The 21,523-nt window shown below is 36.1% G+C and overlaps 1 protein-coding gene across 2 annotated transcripts in view; it reads left to right on the top strand.

The window, feature by feature from the left end:
- Positions 1-21,523, top strand: part of MYO9A (myosin IXA) — a gene marked incomplete at its 3' end in the record, with an annotated part of 220,604 nt that overhangs the window by 1,386 nt on the left and 197,695 nt on the right. For both annotated transcript variants that reach the window (XM_082860992.1, XM_082860993.1), the window contains exons 2-5: positions 5,166-5,260; positions 7,787-7,849; positions 17,019-17,118; positions 18,632-18,688. In XM_082860992.1, the coding sequence (XP_082717118.1) occupies positions 5,166-5,260; positions 7,787-7,849; positions 17,019-17,118; positions 18,632-18,688 (315 nt within the window). The remainder of the gene's footprint in view (positions 1-5,165; positions 5,261-7,786; positions 7,850-17,018; positions 17,119-18,631; positions 18,689-21,523) is intronic.

Here is a 21,523-nt window from a genome sequence, read left to right as displayed (position 1 = left end):
GAAAGAGAATACACTATTTTTGTTTTAGAGCTGAAAGGAAAGGTAATATTACTTGTTTTTTGAAAGAGATTTTTGTGAGGTATAATTGCACATATTTAAAGTGTACAATTGGATAAATTTGACATATGTATTGATATATACCCATGAAACCACCACCACAGTCAAGATACTGAACATATCCATTATCCCTAAAGTGTTCTCATATACCTTTGTAATGCCTCTTTCTCACCCTTTCTAGCCCACTCATCTATAAGAAACCACTTACGTGCTTTCTGTCACTGTAGGTTAGTCTGTACATTCTATAATTTTATATAAATGGAATCATGTAGTATGTACTGTTTTATGTTTGACTTCTCTTACTTGGTTTAATTATTTTGTGTGTGTGTCAATAATTGATTCCTTTTGCTAAGACAGTATTCCGTTGTATGGATATACCACACTTTGTTTATTCATTCATCTTTTGATGGACATATACGTTGTTTCCAGTTTTTGGCTATAACACATAAAGTATCCAAGTTTTTGTGTGGACATATGCTGTCTTTTCTTTTGGGTAAATAGCTAGGAGTGGAATGACTGGGTCATATGATAGGTATCTGTTTAACTTTTTAAGAAACTGCCAAACTTATGTATAAATTTTACATACTATTTTATATTCCCACCAAACAGTATATACAGTTTCAGTTATTCCATATCTCTGCTAACCCTTGATATAGTCATTCTTTCTAATTTTAGCCATTCAAATAGGTATACAATGGTATCTCATGATTTTAATTTGCATTCTATAATAACTAATGATGTGAGCACCTTTTCATGTGTTTACTTGCGACCTATATACGTTCCTTGGTGAAGTGTCTGTCAAAATCTATTGCCCAACTTGCTATTGTTGTGTTTTGAGAGTTCTTTGTGTATGCTGGGTGCAGATCCTTTATCAGACATGTTTTGAAAATATATGTACATTTTTCCCAGGTTTAACCCTCTCCTTTTTAAAATTTAAATTTTTTAATTTTTTTACTGAAGTATAGTTGATTTATAATGTTGTGTTAGTTTCGGATGTACAGCAAAGTGATTCAGTTATACATATACATATATATTCTTTTTCACATTCTTTTCCATGTGGTTTATTACAGGATATTAAATATAGTTTCCTGTACTATACAGTAGGACCTTGTTGTTTATCTATTTTATATATAGTATATAGTTTGTATCTGCTAATCCCAAAGTCCTAATTTATCCCTCTTCCACTCCCTTTCCCCTTTGGTAACCATAAATTTGTTTTCTATGTCTATGAGTCTGTTTCTTAGCAGTCAGAAACTTCCAAAAAAAAAAAAAAATTGCCCAGGACCAGATGACTTCACTGATGAATTCTACTAAACATTTAAAGAAGAATTAACACAAATCCTTCAAAAATTCTTCCAAGAAATAGAACAGGAGGGAGGAACACTTTCTAATTTTATAAGGCCCAAAATATTTCACTGATACCAAAATTAAACAAAGACACCACAACAAAAGAAAATTACAGACTGATATACCTTGAAACACAAACATTCTTAAAGAAATACTGGCAAACTTAATTCAGCAAAATATAAAAAGAAGTATACACCATGGTAAAGTAGGATTTATATTAAGGAATGAAAGTTTGGTTAAACAATACAAAAATAAATGTATTATACAATATTAATAGACTAAAGGACAAAAGCCACACCATCATCAGAATAGATACAGAAAAAGCATTTGACAAAAACAACACCCTTTCATGATTAAAAAAACAAAACAAATAAACAAAACCACACTCTCAACAAACTAGGAATAGGAAGGAACTTTCTCAATCTGATTAAAAACACCTATTAAAAATTATAAGTTAACAACATACTTAATGGTGAAAGACTGAAAGCTTTCTCCCTTTGATCAGAAAGAAGACACAGATGTCTGCTCTCACCATTTCTTTTTTTTTTTAAATATTTATTTTATTTGGGTGCACTGGGTCTTAGTTGCCGCTCGCAGGCTCCTTAGCTGTGGCTCGCCGACTCCTTAGTTGTAGCTCTCTGACTCTTTGGTTGTGGCATGTGGGCTACTTAGTTGTGGCATGTGGACTTCTTAGTTGTGGCACGTGGACTCCTTGTGGCATGTGGACTTCTTAGTTGTGGCACGTGGACTCCTTAGCAGGAGGGCTCCTTAATACTCCTTAGTTGCAGCTCGCCAGTTCCTTAGTTGTGGCATGTGAACTCTTAGTTGCGACATGCATGTGGGATCTAGTTCCCTGACCAGGGATCGAACCTGGGCACCCTTCGTTGGTAAGCATGGAGTCTTAACCACTGCATCACCATTTTTTTTTTCCTTTTTTTCTCTTTCTCGCTCTCTTTTTTGGTACTGAAATATAGTTGATTTCTAATGTTGTGTTAGTTTCTCGTGTACAACAGAGTGATTCACTTATACATATATATACATATTCTTTTCCATCATAGGTTATTACAAGATATGTATATAGTTAGTTCCCTGTGCTATACAATAGGTCCTTGTTGTTTATTTATTTTATATGTAGTAGTGTGTATCTGCTAATCTCAAATTCCAAATTTATCCCTCTCCCACCCCCTTTCCTCTTTGGTAACCACAAATTTGTTCTCCGTGCCTGTGAGTCTGTTTCTGTTTTGTAAGTAAGTTTATTTGTGTCATATTTTAGATTCTACATATAAGTGGTATCACATGATATTGCTATCTTTCTCTTTCTGACTTCACTTAGTATGATAATCTCTAGGTCCATCCATGTTGTTGCAGATGGCATTATTTCATTCTTTTTTATGGCCGAGTAGTATTCCATTGTGTATATATACCACATCTTTATCCATTCTTCTGTCCGTGGACATTTAGGTTGTTTCCATGTCTTGGCTATTTTAAGTGGTGCCACTATGAATATAAGGGTGCATGTATCTTTCCCAATTATTTTCTCCAGACATATGCCCAGGAGTGGGATTGGTGGATCACGTGGCAACTCTGTTTTTTAGGTTTTTTTTTAACAAACACACCTGTGGGAAAAGGTTGTTCTCAGTGAGTGATCTTCAAGTCAAGTCACAGAAAGATAGCCCTTTGAATGAGGTTTTCTAGGAAAATGCCAAATAGGTCAAGTTGTGAGTTATCTGTGGGACAAGGCTTTAACTCTAACCCTAGTCTGATCTTTCCAGTGGCTTCTAGGCTAGACTGCTTTTTCTAAAAAAACCCTGTAATCGTAGGGTGTCAGTTTTCTCTTCAGTGTGGAGCTAGGGAGAGGGAATTGGTAATCAGGTAAGTTAAAATGACACCAATACCTGCTTTTCTTACCGAGATCCAGCTGTTTTCCTTGATTAAATGTTCTTCTACAAAGGATTATTCCAAGCCCTTGTTAATTTCTAGAATAATCAAAAAGTTGATGTTACTTTTGACAAATAACAATTTTTGTTAGTCTTATTTGTTTTATGAAGGGGAGAGGAATTTCAGAGATCTTTACCATTTTCTCTGATCTCATTCTCAGTAATCTTTTCAAGAGGTCTAAGTAATAAAATGTATTTTATATAGTTACTCATGTGGTTACTATTTCTACTGTTCTCTATTCCTTACGTTGATCCATATTTGAACATGATAGCATTTTCCTTCTGCATGAAGGACTTCCTTAGTTCTTTTAGTGTGGGTTCACTTAATGATGAATATTTTCAGATTTGTATATCTGAAATTGTCTTTTATTTGCCTTTATTTTTTAATGATTTACTTTAAAAAGTAGATATTAAACTTAAAAGAAATAACTTTACAGTAAAATTCTATGAATTGTAAACATATTAATTTGTGTAACCATTTATGGGTGTAGGTACAGAGTAGTTCCACTACCCCATGAAACTCCCTCATGCTATTCCTTATCTTCATACCCTCTGCCCTCCCATACTCCCATAACTTGTGGGAACTACTTGTTTATTCTTCATTGCTGGTTGTTGTTTTTTTATTTTCAAAGTGTCATATAAATGGAATCATACAGTATGTAGTGTTTGGAGACTGGCTTCTTTTATTCAGCATTATGTCTTGAAGATTTCATTTAAGTTGTTGAATATGTGAGTTCAACAGTGGGTTCTTTTAAATTTAAATTTTATTGAGATATAACATGAAATAAAATATAGCCATTTAAAATGTATGGTTTAGTGAATTTTGATAAATGCATATACCCTGTAACCACCATCATACAATCAAGCATAGAATATTTTCATTACCCCTTGTGTCCCTTTGTAGACATTTCCCACCCCATCCCCATTCCCAGACAGCTTCTAATCTGCTTCTTGTTACTCTTGTTTTGACTTTTCTAGAATTTCATATTACAATATGTACTCTTGTGTATGGTTTCTTCCACTTAGCATAATGTTTAATATTTGTCAGTGTTGATGTCTGTACCAGTAGTTCCTTCTTTATTGCTAGGTAATATTTCATTGCATGGTGTATACTTTTGGTTATAACTTAGGAAACATATATTTTTCATTCTTTCTAAAATAGTACTGTCATTTTGTTTTAAGTAGATATAATAAAGCGTAGTACATTATGTAATGAAACTTTATTTCCTTTATACTGTTCTAGAATTTTAATTCTTTTGATGTAATTATTCTTTTCCTAGCCCATTGCTATTTCAGTTAAGCAAGTTTTAAAAAATACATATGTATAAATATATCAAGAATATTTGCTGGCTCTGGAATGTGAAAGTGAAATCTGATTTGTAATGAGCAATACATTTTTTTTTTTTTTTTTTTTTTGCGGGGCCTCTCACTGCTGTGGCCTCTCCCGTTGCGGAGCACAGGCTCCAGACGCGCGGGCTCAGCGGCCATGGCTTACAGGCCCAGCCGCTCCGCAGCATGTGGGATCCTCCCGGACCGGGGCACAAACCCGCATCCCCTGCATTGGCAGGTGGACTCTCAACCACTGCGCCACCAGGGAAGCCCAGCAATAAATTTTTAAAATTAAGATTTATTTTACTGAATAGCATAAAATGCTGTCTACTTGGTTTCATTTCAAATGTTAGTTGCTTTCTTTTACTTTACCTGAACTATGAAAGTGAATTGCTTTTCTACTATCTCTTCAACATTATTTTATCTTTGAGCTGATCTAAGCAGGATTTTCCATTTTTAAAAAATAAAATTAATGAGAACTCTTTATTTTGACAGGCCTTTGGAAATGCAAAGACAGCTCATAATAACAATTCAAGTCGTTTTGGCAAGTTTATTCAAGTAAATTACCAAGAAACAGGCACTGTACTTGGGTAAGTAGCAGTAGCAGGCTTTGGAGCGTGTTTATATTTTTGCCATTGCCCCTTCATAAACCATAGGTTGTTCATTTGCTTTTTAATGAGAATAGTGACATTAGTGTTTATATTAAATTTTTTTCTTCTCAATTATTTCTTTCTTTTGGAAAAGTTCAAACCTGAGAAAAGTTCTAAGAATAGTGTAACCCCCATATACCCTTAACTTAGATTTATAAATTTTTAACAATTATATGCATTTGCTTTATCTTTCTATATTATTTCTACATTCATTTTTAAAATATTGTTTTTGAGGAAGTTGGGCAGGTAACTTGACCCCCTAATTACTGTATTTCCTAAAGCAACCACAATGACATTTTCCTACTTAATACCATTTTTTTAAAAATATCTTTATTGGAGTATAATTGCTTTACAATGTTGTGTTAGTTTCTGCTGTACAACAAACTGAATCAGCTATATGTATACATATATCCCCATATCCCCTCCCTCTTGAGCCCTAATACTATTTTATACTTAAGATATTTAATTTTGTCATAATAATAATTCTTATACAGTCTGTGATCAGAGTCCTCTGGTTGTGCCAGCAATATTCTTTATAACTTTTAAAAAATTAATAGACTATTTTTAGAACAGTTTTAGGTTTATGACAAAAATGAATAGAAAGTACAGAGAGTTCCCATATACCTCTTCACCCTGTCCCCGAGTTTCCCCTCTTAATAATATTTTGCATTAGTGTGTTCCATTTGTGTTGTACCTTGAATGGGCTTTGACAGATGTATAAAGGTATGTATTCACCCTGACAATATTATATGGAATAGTTTCACTGCCCTAAAAATCCCTGTGCTCCACCTGTTCATCCCTTCCCACCCACTAACCTTTGGCAACCACTGACCTTTTCACTCTTAATAGGTTTGCATTTTCCAGAATGTCACATGGTTGGAATTATATAGTATATAGCCTTTACAGATTGGATTCTTTGCTCCTTAGCAATAGGTATTGAAGGATCTTTCATGTCTTTCATGGCTTGGTTTTATTGGACTAATAAATTTTTGGGTAATTGACATCTTTATGCTTTTTAGAAGTGTTTTTAGTTTCTTTATGTTTCTTGTTGAGTTTATTCCTAAGTATCTTATTTTATTTTTAATGTTGTTATTAAAGTGTGATTTTTCTCTTGCATTATATCTTCTAAAATTGCACATTATTTGTATATGTGAAGGCTACTGATTTTTGTACTAATTTTATATCTTGTTATCTTACTGAATTATTTTATTGTTTATATTAGTTTTACTGTTGTTTCTCTTAACATTTCTAGGTGTATTATCATATCTGCATAAATAAATACTTTAAATTTTTTTCCGGTTCCTTATATCTCTGATTATTTTCTATCTTGTCTGATTACATACTCCTATACTGTGATAATATTGTTTTAGACCTTTGTGTGAATGCCTTTAATTTTCTTCACTAAGTAAAATACTGGCTTTAGGACATTTTATTGTGTTAATGAATTAAACATTGATTTTAATTTTCTTTGAGTGTTTTTGTCAGTAATGGCTATTGTATTTTATCAAAGGCCTTTTTGGCATCTATGGAAATTAGCTTGATCTTCATTTTGGGATCTATTAATTTTATTGTTATTTTGCATTCCTGGGGAAAAAATATCTGACTTGGTCAATACAAAGACACAAACACCCACAGACGTACACACACAGACATATTTATACACATACATATGTAAACTGGTTGTTGTGTTCTGCTTGCTAGTTTTTATTTATGATTTTTGTATCCATATTAATAAGTGCTATGTACTCACCCTCTATGTGAGTTCTTCCTTACGTCCTTTTTCCTTCTTGGATTGAATCTTATGTGTCTCTCTTGGTACATCCATAATATTCTGGTCATTGCTGTAAAATAAACCCTATCAACTCAGCATGATAGCTGCTAGTTTACCTGTTTTCTCCACTAGTTTGTAAGCCCCTTGAGGACAGGTAGTATATCACTTATTTCTGTATTTGAACAGTGCTTAGCACGGTGCCCAGTTAATTAATACTTACTGAGTAAATTGGTAAATAATAAACTTACTTACCAGAATTTATTCCAGAATGTGGCAACAGCATGGATATATAAAAAAAGTATATCTTTGAGCCTTATTTAGTAGTCTGGTCAAACTATAATATCTAAAAGGATGTCCAGTGATATTGAGCCTAGAAAGAATGTAAGGTCTTTGTCACGGGAGGGTCTTATGTGCCATGTTTTGAACTTCTGACTTTATTTTGCTTTATTGAAAGAAAAAAAAAAGACTTAGGAGTTTATGAACTTAATGTGGATGACACTAACAGTGTCCATAACACAATTATAGTGGTAAATGTACTCTGGAAGGCAGCTGTGCTCACCACTACACCACCAACACCAGTGCTACATGTACTCTGGATAGTATTCTTTATACTTTTGCATCTTCTCTGATAAAATATTTGTCTACTTTATATTAAGCTTTATTATTTATATCAATCAATTTTATTTTTCTTCTAGTGCCTATGTTGAAAAGTATCTACTGGAGAAGTCCAGACTCGTTTATCAAGAGCATAATGAACGGTACATATTTTAATTTGTGTAATTAGATCGAATTAACATTTGTATCATGTAGATTGACTTTTCAGATCTTTGTATATTATGACCTTTAACTCAGTTTATACCGTGTATAACTTTATATATAATTGCTATTTCTCTCATAGGCAGAATACTTTTTAAGAAGCTGCTAGGAGGTCTTTTTTTTAATGGGTATATAGAAATGTTGTCCTTTCTAAATTCTAGGCAAACTATCAGAACAGGAAAATAGTGGTATCTCAGGTGGTATCGTTTTGTGAGCGTTTTGCCTTTGGACCTTTTGTCATGTCTTGATGTTCTTTCTTTAATTTGAGAAAAGTTTTTAATAAAGCTCTTAATTTCATTGTAATCTTTGAGGTATATGGAATTTCAGAGATGACATATATGTAACTTTCTTTAGATGAGGAAGCCAAATACCAGAGAGGTAAATGATTTGCTTCATGTTATAATGAGACAAAATGAAGAGCCAGAGTTTGAAGTTAAACAAACCTATATTCAAATATTGGATATGCTTTTGGCATATCACCTAACTTCTCTGCTTCTTATATACTTTTTCTCATTTTGCAGATGGAAAACTATCCTAAAGTTGTTTAGAGGATTAAATGAAATAACGTTTATAAAATGCTCAGTGTAGTCCTTATATATAATAAAATTTCATTAAACATTATCATAATTAATTACCTGTAAGCTTAGGACTAGAACTCAGACTTTTCTGTTAATTTTTTTGTGGCTAGCTGATGAGGAAATCTGAATTAGAGATGTTTCAGAATGAAGGGAAGAGAGTTTGGGGAAGAGAATAGCCTCCTAAAGACTTGTAGAGCTAACAGATACGGCTATTAGAAGGTTATTAGTAACTTTTTCTAACACATTTTAATAGAGTGGTAGTGATATAAGCCTGGTTTCCTTTGTTTTGAAGAATCAATGGCAGGAGAAGATCCAGAGCTTATATAAACTGATTCTCTGTTATCTTGCTAGATTTGATTTGTAGATGTATGTATAGTACTTATTACATGTTGCTGGATTTGGCTTGCTAGTATTTTTCTTTTAACATTTTTATTGGAGTATAATTGCTTTACAATGGTGTGTTAGCTTCTGCTATATAACAAAGTGAATCAGTTATACATATACATATATCCCCATATCTCTTCCCTCTTGTGTCTGCCTCCCTCCCACCCTCCCTATCCCACCCTTCTAGCTAGTCACAAAGCACTGAGCTGATCTCCCTGTTCTATGCGACTGCTTCCCACTAACTATTTTACATTTGGTAGTGTATATATGCCCATGTATGAAATCATGTGATTTTTCTCCTTCAGTTTGTTAATATGGTGTATCACACTGATTGATTTGCATATATTGAAGAATCCTTTCATTCCTGGGATAAACCCCACTTGATCATGGCGTATGATCCTTTTAACATGCTGTTGGATTCTGTTTGCTAGTATTTTGTTGAGGATTTTTGCATGTATGTTCATCAGTGATATTGGTCTGTAGTTTTCTTTTTTTGTGACATCTTTGTCTGGTTTTGGTATCAGGGTGATGGTGGCCTCATAGAATGAGTTTGGGAGTGTTCCTTCCTCTGCTATATTTTGGAAGAGTTTGAGAAGGATGGGTGTTAGCTCTTCTCTAAATGTTTGAAAACGCCTGTGAAGCCATCTGGTCCTGGGCTTTTGTTTGTTGGAAGATTTTTTTTTTTTTTTTTTGCGGTACGCGGGCCTCTCACTGTTGTGGCCTCTCCTGTTGTGGAGCACAGGCTCTGGATGCTCAGGCTCAGCGGCCATGGCTCACGGGCCCAGCCGCTCCACGGCATGTGGGATCTTCCCAGACTGGGGCACGAACCCGTGTCCCCTGCATCGACAGGCGGACTCTCAACCACTGTGCCACCAGGGAAGCCCCTGTTGGAAGATTTTTAATCACAGTTTCAATTTCAGTGCTTGTGATTGGTCTGTTTATATTTTCTATTTCTTCCTGGTTCAGTCTCAGAAGGCTGTGCATTTCTAAGAATTTGTCCATTTCTTCCAGGTTGTCCATTTTATTGCCATATAGTTGCTTGTAGTAATCTCTCATGATTGTTTGTATTTTTGCAGTGTCAGTTGTTACTTCTCCTTTTTCATTTCTAATTCTGTTGATTTGAGTCTTCTCCCTTTTTTCTTGATGAGTCTGGCTAATGGTTTATCAATTTTGTTTATCTTCTCAAAGAACCAGCTTTTAGTTTTATTGATCTTTGCTATCATTTCCTTCATTTCTTTTTCATATATTTCTGATCTGATCTTTATGATTTCTTTCCTTCTGCTAACTTTGGGGAGTTTTTGTTCTTCTTTCTCTAATTGCTTTAGGTGTAAGGTTAGGTTGTTTATTTGAGATTTTTCTTGTTTCTTGAGGTAGGATTGTATTGCTATAAACTTCCCTCTTAGAACTGCTTTTGCTGCATCCCATAGGTTTTCGGCCGTCGTGTTTTCATTGTCATTTGTTTGTAGGTATTTTTTGATTTCCTCTTTGATTTCTTCAGTAATCCATTGGTTATTTAGTAGCATATTGTTTAGCCTCATTGTGTTTGTATTTTGTACAGTTTTTTTTCTGTAATTAATATCTAGTCTCATAGCATAGTGGTCGGAGAAGATACTTGATATGATTTCAATTTTCTTAAATTTACCAAGTCTTGATTTGTGACCCAAGATATGATGTATTCTGGAGAATGTTCCATGAGCACTTGAGAAGAAAGTATATTCTGTTGTTTTTGGTTGGAATGTCCTATAAATATCAATTAAGTCCATCTTGTTTAATGTATCATTTAAAGCTTGTGTTTCCTTATTTATTTTCATTTTGGTTGATCTGTCCATTGGTGAAAGTGGGGTGTTAAAAGTCCCCTACTATGATTGTGTTACTGTAAATTTCCCTTTTTGTGGCTGTTAACATTTGCCTTAAGTATTGAGGCTCTCCTATGTTGGGTGCATAAATATTCACAATTTTTATATCTTCTTCTTGGATTGTTCCATTGATCATTATGTCGTGTCCTTCTTTGTCTCTTGTAATAGTCTTTACTTTAAAGTCTATTTTGTCTGATATGAGAATTTCTACTCCAGCTTTCTTTTGATTTCCATTTGCATGGAATGTCTTTTTCTGTCCTCTCACTTTCAGTCTGTATGTGTCCCTAGGTCTGAAGTAGGCCTCTTATAGACAGCATATATACGGGTCTTGTTTTTGTATCCATTCAGCCAGTCTGTGTCTTTCGGTGGGAGCATTTAATCCATTTACATTTAAGGTAATTATCGATATGTATGTTCCTATTACCATTTTCTTAATTGTTTTGGATTTGTTATTGTAGGTCTTTTCCTTCTCTTGTGTTTCCTGCCTAGAGAAGTTCCTTTAGCATTTGTTGTAAAGCTGGTTTGGTGGTGCTGAATTCTCTTAGCTTTTGCTTGTCTGTAAAGGTTTAAATTTCTCCATCAAATCTGAATGAGATCCTTGCTGGGTAGAGTAATCTTGGTTGTAGGTTTTTCCCTTTCATTACTTTAAATGTGTCCTGCCACTCCCTTCTGGCTTGCAGAGCTTCTGCTGAAAGATCAGCTGTTAAACTTACGGGGATTCCCTTGTATGTTATTTGTTGCTTTTCCCTTGCTGCTTTTAATAACTTTTCTTTGTATTTAATTTTTGATAGTGTGATTAATATGTTTCTTGGCATCTTTCTCCTTGGATTTATCCTGTATGGGACTCCCTGTGCTTCCTGGACTTGATTATTTCCTTTCCCATATTATGGAAGTTTTGAACTATAATCTCTTCAGATATTTTCTCAGTCCCTTTCTTTTTCTCTTCTTCTTCTGGGACCCCTGTAATTCGAATGTTGGTGTGTTTAACGTTGTTCCAGAGGTATCTGAACCAGTCCTCAATTCATTTCATTCTTTTTTCTTTATTCTGCTCTGTGGTAGTTATTTCCACTATTTTATCTTCCATGTCACTTATCTCTTCTTCTGCCTCAGTTGTTCTGCTATTGATTCCTTCTAGAGAATTTTTAATTTCATTTTTTGTGTTGTTCTTCAATGTTTGTTTGTTCTTTAGTTCTTCTAGGTCCTTGTTAAATGTTTCTTATATTTTCTCTGTTCTATTTCCAAGATTTTGGTCATCTTTACTATCATTACTCTGAATTCTTTTTCTGGTAGACTGCCTATTTCCTCTTCATTTGTTTGGTCTGGTGGGTTTTTACCTTGCTCCTTCATCTGCTGCATATTTCTCTGTCTTCTCATTTTGCTTCACTTAGTGTATTTGGTGTCTTCTTTTCATCGGCTGCAGGTTCGTAGTTCCCATTGTTTTTGGTGTCTGCCCCCACTGGGTAAGGTTGGTTCAGTGGCTTGTGTAGACTTCCTGGTAGAGGAGACTGGTGCCTGTGTCCTGGTGGCTGGAGCTGAATTTTGTCTTTCTGGTGGGCAGGGCCACATCCGGTGGTGTGTTTTGGGGTGTCTGTGAACTCATTATGATTTTAGGCAGCCTTTTTGCTAACAGTGGGGTTATGTTCCTATCTTGCTTGTTGTTTGGCATGGGGTGTCCAGCACTGTAGCTTGCTGGTCGTTGAGTGGAGCTGGATCTTAGCATTGAGACGGAGATCTCTGGGAGAGCTCTCGCTGATTGATATTATGTGGGGCCAGGAGGTCTCTGGTGATCCAATGTCCTGAACTCGGAACTCGGCTCTCCCACCTCTGAGGCCCAGGCCTGACACCCAGCCGGAGCACCAAGACCCTGTTAGCCACATGGCTCAGAAGAAAAGGGAGAAAAAAAAAGAAGAAAGAAAAAATAAAATAAAGTTATTAAAATAAAAAAAATTTTTTAAATTATTAAAATAAAAAAGTAATAAAAAAAAGCAGAGAGCAACCAAACCAGTAAACAAATCCACCAATGATAACAAGCACTAAAAGCTAAACTAAGGTAAACATGTACATCAGAAACTAGTCAGTTGTGTACAGCAAACCCCAGGTCTACAGTTGCTCCCAAAGTCCACTGCCTGAATTTTGGGATGATTCATTGTCTACTCAGGTATTCCACAGATGCAGGGTACATCAGGTTGATTGTGGAGATTTAATCTGCTGCTCTTGAGGCTGCATGGAGAAATTTCCCTTTCTCTTTGTTCACACACCTCCTGGGGTTCAGCTTTGGATTTGGCCCTGCCTCTGTGTGTAGGTTCCCCTCTGACGTCTGTTCTTCGTCCAGATGAGGGGCGGTTAAAGTAGCGACTGATTAGAGGGCTGTTGCTCACTCAGACTAGGAGGGGTACAGAATGTTGGGTGAGGTTGAGGTGGCAGAGGCTGGCGTGACGTTGCAACAGCCTGAGGCATGCCGTGTGTTCTCCTGGATAAGTTGTCCTTGGATCACAGGACCCTGGCAGTGGTGGGCTGCACAGGCTCCCAGGAGGGGAGGTGTGGATAGTGACCTGTGCTTGCACACAGGCTTCTTGGTGGCTGCAGCAGCAGCCTTAGCGTTTCATGCCCGTCTTCTGGGGTTCGCACTGATAACTGCAGCTTGCGCCTGTCTCTGAAGCTCGTTTAGGTGGTGCTCTGAATCAGCTCTCCTCTCACACCCCGAAACAATGGTCTCTTGCCTCTTAGGCAGGTCCAGAGTTTTTCCCGGACTCCCTCCCGGCTAGCTGTGGCGCACTAGCCCCCTTCACGCTGTGTTCACGCAGGCAACCCCAGTCCTTTCCCTGGGATCTGACTTCCGAAGCCCAAGCCTCAGCTCCCAGCCCCGCCTGCCCCGTTGGGTGAGCAGACAAGCCTCTCAGGCTGGTGAGTGCTGGTCGGCACCGATCCTCTGTGCGGGAATCTCTCCGCTTTGCCCTCTGCACCTCTATTGCTGTGCTCTCCTCCTTGGCTCCAAAGCTTCCCCCTCCCCACCCCCTGGTTCCACTAGTGAAGGGGCTCCGTATTGCGTGGAAACCTTTCCTCCTTCATGACTGCCTCCCAGAGGCACAGGTTCTGTCCCTATTCTTTTGTCTCTGTTTTCTCTTTTTTCTTTTGCCCTACCCAGGTACGTGGGGGGTTTCTTGCCTTTTGGGAAGTCTGAGTTCTTCTGCCAGCATTCAGTAGGTGGTCTGTAGGAGTTGTTCCACATTAGATGTATTTTTGATGTATTTGTGGGGAGGAAGGTGATCTCCACATCTTACTGCTCCGCCATCTTGAAGGTCCTCTCTGCTATTTCTTTCTTTCTTTCTTTTTTTTTTTTTTTGCGGTACGCGGGCCTCTCACTGTTGTGGCCTCTCCCGCCGCGGAGCACAGGCTCCAGACGCGCAGGCTCAGTGGCCATGGCTCATGGGCCCAGCCGCTCCGCAGCATGTGGGATCTTCCCGGACCGGGACACGAACCCATGTCCCCTGCATCGGCAGGCAGACTCTCAACCACTGCGCCACCGGGGAAGCCCTGCTATTTATTTCTTAATGCTTAATTGAATCTCCTCTAGATTCCTTTCATTTCAGCGAGAAAAACTCCGTGTAGCATTTTTTATGGGGCCCATCTGTTAGCTCTGAAGTATATTAATTTTTGTTTATCTGGGAATATCCTAATTTCTCCTTTATTTTTGAAGGATAGTTTTGCTGAATATATAATTCTTGATTTTTTTTTCTTTTAGTACTTTGAATCTGTTTCCTTTCCATGGTTCCTGATGAGAAATCATTTGGTAATCTTATATTATGATCCCTTGATGAGGCATTTCTCTCATGGTGCTTTGAAAATTTTTTCGTTGTCTTTCAACAGTTTTAATTTGTCTAGGTGTGGATCTCTTTGAGTTTTTCCCTCCTGGAGTTCATTGAGTTTCTTGGATGTACAGATTGATATTTTCCATCAAATTTGGGGAGTTTCTGGTCATGTTTTTCAAATATTCTTTCTGCTCTTTTCTTTCTTCTCTTTTTGAGGCTCCCATTGTGCATATTTTGGTGTTCTATATTGTGCATGTGTTGGTGTCTCCTTAATAGTGTCCCACAGATCTCTGAGGTTGATAATTTTTCTTCATTCATGGTTGTTTCTCTTCCTCAGACTAACTAGCCTTAACTGACCTTTCTTCAAGTCCACTGATTCCTTCTTCTGCTTGCAAATCTGCTTTTGAGCTCCTCTAGAGAGTTTTTCATTTTAGTTATTATACTTTTCAACTCCAAAATTTCTTTTTTGATTATTTTATAAGTTCTGTATACTTATTGAGAGCTTCTATTTGATGAGACAGCATTCTCATACTTTAGTTCTTTAAACATGGTTTCCTTCAGTTCTTTGTATTTAAAAGAGCTGATTAAAAGCCTTATCTAGTAAGTCTAATGTCAGGACCTCCCCAGGAACAGTTATTATTGAATGTTTTTTCTCCTTTGTATGTGGTATACTTTCTTTGTTTGTTTGTTTTAAATAAATAAATTTATTTATTTCTGGCTGCATTGGGTCTTCATTGCTGCGTGCGGGCTTTCTCTAGTTGCGGCCAGCGAGGGCTACTCTTCGTTGCAGTGTGCGGGCTTCTCATTGCAGTGGCTTCTCTTGTTGTGGAGCATGAGCTCTAGGCGCCCGGGCTTCAGTAGTTTTGGCACACGGGCTTCAGTAGTTGTGGCTCGCAGGCTCTAGAGTGCAGGCTCAGTAGTTGTGGCGCATGGGCTTAGTTGCTGTGCGGCATGTGGGATCTTTCCAGCCCAGGGTTTGAACCCGTGTCCCCTGCATTAGCAGGTGGATGCCTAACCACTGCGTCACCAGGGAAGCCTGTATGTGCTATACTTTCTGATTTCCTTGCATGACTTGTAAATTTTTGTTGAAAATTGGACGTTTTAAGTAATAATTGGACATTTAAAATAATCATGTGGCAGCTCTAGAAATGAGTTCCTCCCCTTCCAGGCTTTGTGGTTGTTACTTTTGTTCCTTGTGTTTGTTTTGTGAGTTTTCTGAGCTAATTTGAAGTCTTTGAAAAGTCTTTTTCAAGTGTAGCTATTGAAGTATCTGCTTGGTTAGATTTAATGATTGAGCAGAGTGTTCCTCAAATGGTTGGAAACAGTAAGTCTCCCAGACTTCGCCTCAGGGCTCTCTATGGGTATTGGGCCATGACGTTTAACACCTAGGTAGGCATTTTGTAATTCTGCCTTAGCCTTTACTTCCTCCTTGTGCAGACCTTCCGGGTTAGTGATAGTTGAGAGGTTAGTATCTCCTCTTGTCTTTGATGAGTGGACATGCAACCCTGGGCATGGGCACAGGCTATGCATGCACATGGCCTTTTAGATTCCCAGGAACGTATTGGGGCTTTTCAAAGCCTCTGTGGATGTCTCATTTCCCACCTTTTCCCTTTAAGTTCTTTGGTTAGCCTACTGTGTGCCCCAACATTTGTTCATGGCTGCAGGAGGCTGGTATGTTCAAAAATTGACTATAATTGTTTCCTACAAATGTCTCTGGGGCAAAGATTTTGGTACTGGGCTAACTCTGAGTCAGGTCAAATAAGGATAGTTTTGAAAATGGCTCCTTCCAAGGAACAACCAGACAGATCAGATAATCATATTTCTCAGGGAATGAGACTCTGAATGAGCCCCAACCCCATTCTGCCCTCTTTTGGAGGCTGCCAGGCTTTGGGTGTCCACTTCAGTTGTAAGCTGTTGGTATTGAAAGCTACCATGGATCTGGTAAGCAGGAGGTGGAATAGGGCAATTTAAAAGGCCATCAGGCTTCAGTTTTTACTGAGATTCAGCTGTTTTTCTTGTGTAAACACTCTCTGGATTGCTGTTTTCTTTTGGTTAATTTCTAGAGTTGATTCTGACAAATTTGCCAGTTTTCTAATTGGTTCTGTGGAGAGAATTTTTAGAGGTCTCAAGTTTACTGTATTGCTGCCTTCACCTTTCTCTTTTGTTTCCAGCATACAAAACATTATTTTATTTTGTAGTACTTATTTTTTATTTGGGCCACACTGTGCGGCTTGCTGCATCTTAGTTCCCCGACCAGGGATTGAACCTGGGCCACGGCAGTGATGAAAGCTCTGAGTCCTAAGCACTTGACTGCCACTTGAATTCCCCTGTAGTACTTAAATATTGAATTTATCACCTTTGTATTAAGAAAATGAAGCAAAGCTGAAACAGTTTACTAATTAATGTTTTCTTTCTCTTTTTCTTGTTGAATAATAACCATTAGACCATGTTCATTATAAAGCCATACTTCTTTGTTTCCAACAGGAACTATCATGTATTTTATTACCTCCTGGCAGGAGCAAGTGAAGAAGAGAGATTAGCATTCCATCTTAAACAACCGGAAGAATATCATTATCTCAATCAGGTGGGAGTTCATGAAAAACGTTTTGAAATGTAGGGCATTATTAAATTTTAGCTCTTGAGGAAAGTTTTTTTTCCTAGTACTTTGTTTCTGAAACCTGGTTGGTAGTGGATATTAACTAGCATTTTCATGTATGCAATCTAAAAATCTATGTGATGCAGTTCTTAAATTTAAAAATTATTATTCTTATATGAATTGGAAAAGATTAGTTATATGTGTACCTTTTGCTTTTTGTGAGACTCTTCAAGAGAATAATAAACTGTTTATAGATACTTCCAGTTTAGAAAAATGCTTTACTCTTTCCAAAGTGATTTACCTTTTACAGACCACAGCATGTTAAATGTTACTAATGATTCATGCTTGCCCTTGTCAAAGGATTACTGAAACTTTATTTGCATGTTTGAAGTCTAATACATACACCTCTTTGCATGATATTATGATACTGACTTAGAGTATGATTATTTTTATAACTCAGTGATTATCCTATTAAACATTCAGTATGAAAATTCACTAAAGGAAATGACTTAGAGAATTTGTAACTTACCTTGTAACTCAGAATTCACCCCTAAACTTCCATAATAAGTAGTAATTCTCACAACTTTTCATTGCATTGGTTTCTACAATTTTATTCCTTATATTAACAAAAATTCTAGAATTGGTAATAATGGAATTGGTCTGACAGTAGATCATTTAAATAATAGATTGTTTCCCCTCATTTTTTTGTTTGAGGCAAGATGTAATGTCTATGGGAAGAAATTCCTTTTGGGTAATTTAAAAAATTCTATGAGGGTTTTGTAAGGAAATTGACACTTTGATGTGGCTCGGAGATTGTAGTATGTATTTAGGGTTATGAAAGTAACATCTCAGACTTTTTGCAAGATATAGAGCATGCTGTATAACTGATATTTCCTAATTTTGAAACTACATATTTATATAAGCTAATATAACTCTGTATTACTATATTGAGAATTTCAAAATTGTGTTATATATCACTTCCCAGTGTGACACTAGGCATTTTTACTGTATTGAATTTAAGTATATTAAAAAAAATCATTGATTTAGCTTCTGAGTATTTTCCTTTCCTTTCCTGTTTAAACTATTTGCCTTATATATGGGTGATTAAATATTTTCCTTTTTAAAAAGTAGTAATTGCCCATAAATGAGCTGATAGTTGTTAGTATTAGAGAAATCCAGAGTTTATTGCATCTCTTCCAGATATTTTTTGTAATCAGTGTCCATACCATACATATTCTTATCATAAGGTCAGTATTCAGAGACTATGGGACTCAGCAGTTACTATATTTCAGAGTAACTGAATAATAGCAAGTATGGATTGGTTATGATAATATATGATCTCCCAGAATCTGAATGTTTACTTAGTTGTTTCTTGTTTTGTGCTGGTATACAAAATAACTTTCTTTGGTAACAGCTGTGCCATGTGAGCACTACGTCTAAGAGGTGATTAGAGAAGTGGAATAATTATTACTTCTACCTAACTAATCTGCCTTACTTTCAGATAACAAAGAAGCCCCTCAGACAGAGCTGGGATGATTATTGCTATGACTCTGAGCCGGTCAGTACAAGTGCCTAAATAAATATTCTGTGTTCCTGTTAAAGGACCCTCACCTTGCTCATTTGCATCTGTCTTGTGACTTAGGAAGAAAATCAGCTAAAATACAAACAAAGAATCTAAGAAAGAAGATAAATCAATGTTTAATTTATTTGAATTGATTTATTTGTATGTGTATGGTTTATTGATTAAAAACCAGTCAATTTACCATTTTTGGATTGTTTTTGCTGTTTAGACTGTATTCAATATTTATTTTGACCAATAATAAATAGATTGCATTCCTGACTTCAGCATTCTTATGGATCCTTATGAACTATAGGATTTTTTTCCTTGAGATTTGTTTGTTTCAGTTCTTTTTCAATAGTTTAGTTACCCACATATTATGAGTAATATTTATTGTTTATTTTAAAAAGTTACATCCTTCCTGTTTTATATGTCAGGTAACAGTCTTTTCACATAATGAATGCATACTTTTTTTTTAATAGCAAGAGAGGCTATAGCCTTTATGTAATTTTCCAAAAATTAAGAATTGAAATTCCTATAAATAAGATTATTTTATGTTTTAAATTGAGAATGATTTAAGGGCATATATGATGTAATATAAAATGAGTAGGTAAATTTAGCTTTATTTGTTATATTTTGTAAGCACAAGTTTGTAATTGTAAAAAGAACACAAAAAGCCTTTTTCCTTTACTTCAGTTTGCAATTAGGTCAGATGTGAGAGGCTGAAAACATGCACTCATCTATATTCATTAACTAATGAACTAATTTATTAACCATTCCTCCTGGAAACATAACATGTCTTATTCCTTGCTTTAAATAACCATCACTTTAATTCTTACTGCATGTGATTACAAACTCCTCTAATTGCAAAACTATCAGAGTTGAGAAGGATTAGTAATTATGACATTAACTTTTTCCTTCAGTTTAATTGCATTACCATTTCATAATAAATCAAGTAATTTGCAGTTTCAGATTTAATATTTTGGAAAATAAATTTTAGACACTTAAATTTATAGATACTGATAACTTATAATAGAAAAATTTTATGCTGTTTTGTCACTCTTGAGAAGCTTCCATCTTCCGCCTAGTATACCAGGTGACTGTGTGTGCCTCATTGGGAAGTAGGTAGGAGACTGGGAAACTCATATGGTGAATATAAGACTTGATTGCCTTTACAGAGCTTATAGTGAAATTGTGAACTGGTCTGCTATTGTTTAGACAGTGTAAGTAATGCTTAAGAATTTTGGGGCTCTGAAGTAGATGGACCTGACTTGAATACTAGCTCCATCTACTTACTAGTTTTGAGAACCCAAGCAGGTCACTTATTCTTTTGTTTCCATCACCTATGTAAGGGAATAATAATGGTCTTTAACTTTCATGAGTATTAAATTAGTGCATCTAAAGAGTTTGATAGATTGCTTAATACTGTGTAAGTGCACAATAAATGTTTCCCCCCCATCACTGCCACCACTGAAAACATCACTCTCCTATCTTTTCCTCTTAGAAGAACTTTGTAACCGTACTATCCTACTCCCTTAACATTACTTCCATCACTACCCTCCCATTTATTACGTTTTCAAATATATTATAGTTAGAACTTTGATTAATTTCTGTTGCTTTTTTTTCGCAAGGTAATTAATGCAAATAAGCAGTCTATTTGAGGATCTTTTGTTTTATTCTTTCCTCTTAGCTCCTCCTTATAGTATATTTGGGGGCAAACTAAACTTGTTTCACTCTGAGTTATTAGAACTTATGTGACTAGCATTATAGGAAGAGAGGTTATTAAGGAGGGTTCTGCAATTTGTGTTGTATTTTTTAACATACATTATTTGGAATTGTATAAATGATCCCAAGAGAAGTTATGGTGAGAAAATTGCTTTTGACGAGGGACCTGTTGTTGCCCGTTGTATGGTGATTTAATTCGTTTTAAGGGTTATCCTATTAATACAAGCTCAAGCAGCTAGTGTTTCATGGGAGATAGCAGAGGACTTAGAACTGGATAGATTTTGGTTTGGCCATCCCTGTTATTTAGGTGACTTATTTAACTTCTGAGTCTATTTTCTTCCCTATAAATGTACGTACAATTAAATATACAGATGCATAATTAACTCCTTGTGTTTTGAGGATTTAGAGATTATAAATGGTAAGTGACTCTCATAATGACTGATATGTAGAAGATATTTAGTAAATGCTAATTTCCCTTCTTTAAATGGTAATAATCTATTCAAACAGTTTTACCTTAAAGCCGGTTCTGAATAACTTCAATGTAAACAGTTAGTGTCACCTAATTTTTAAATTTTTCTGAACTAAGCTTTGAATGATTTTAGGGTCCAACTATCAGGTGAGTTTAGTGAGAATTGCCAGAATAAGTCTCAGGATATTGACATTCCACCATGCTGCAGAGGATTAGAACTCATATCTCAGTGAGGCCATGCTTCCATCCTGATCATTACTGCCTTTATAGGAACCCAACCATTTGTATAGTACCTGGCTTCCCATTTTTCCATGAGGTAGACCTTCTGCAGGAATCCTGATGCAACTTGGGCAGGAATCTTTGAATTCATAATGTTTCCATTCTCCCTATTTTAAGTATTTCTACAACATAGCACTCTTACTGCTATTCACTGTCCAACAGTTTATAAATTTGTGGTCACTCCCTTAAATACTGCCTTTTTGGCTTTATGCCAGTCCAATATGAAGGTCTCTGCATGCTGCCAACTTCCTTTGCATATATTTTTCCATTTAAAAACCACTTTAACATCCATATTATGTTTGATCATTATAAAACCCCTGGTTGTAGTTAGTATGATTACCTTTCACACCAGAAGCAACAGT

This window comes from Leucopleurus acutus, assembly GCF_964270905.1.
Source record: "Leucopleurus acutus genome assembly, chromosome: 1".
Lineage (NCBI taxonomy): Eukaryota > Metazoa > Chordata > Mammalia > Artiodactyla > Delphinidae > Leucopleurus > Leucopleurus acutus.
The sequence above is the reverse complement of the archived record's forward strand: the minus strand, read 5'-3'. Positions and strand labels throughout refer to the sequence as shown.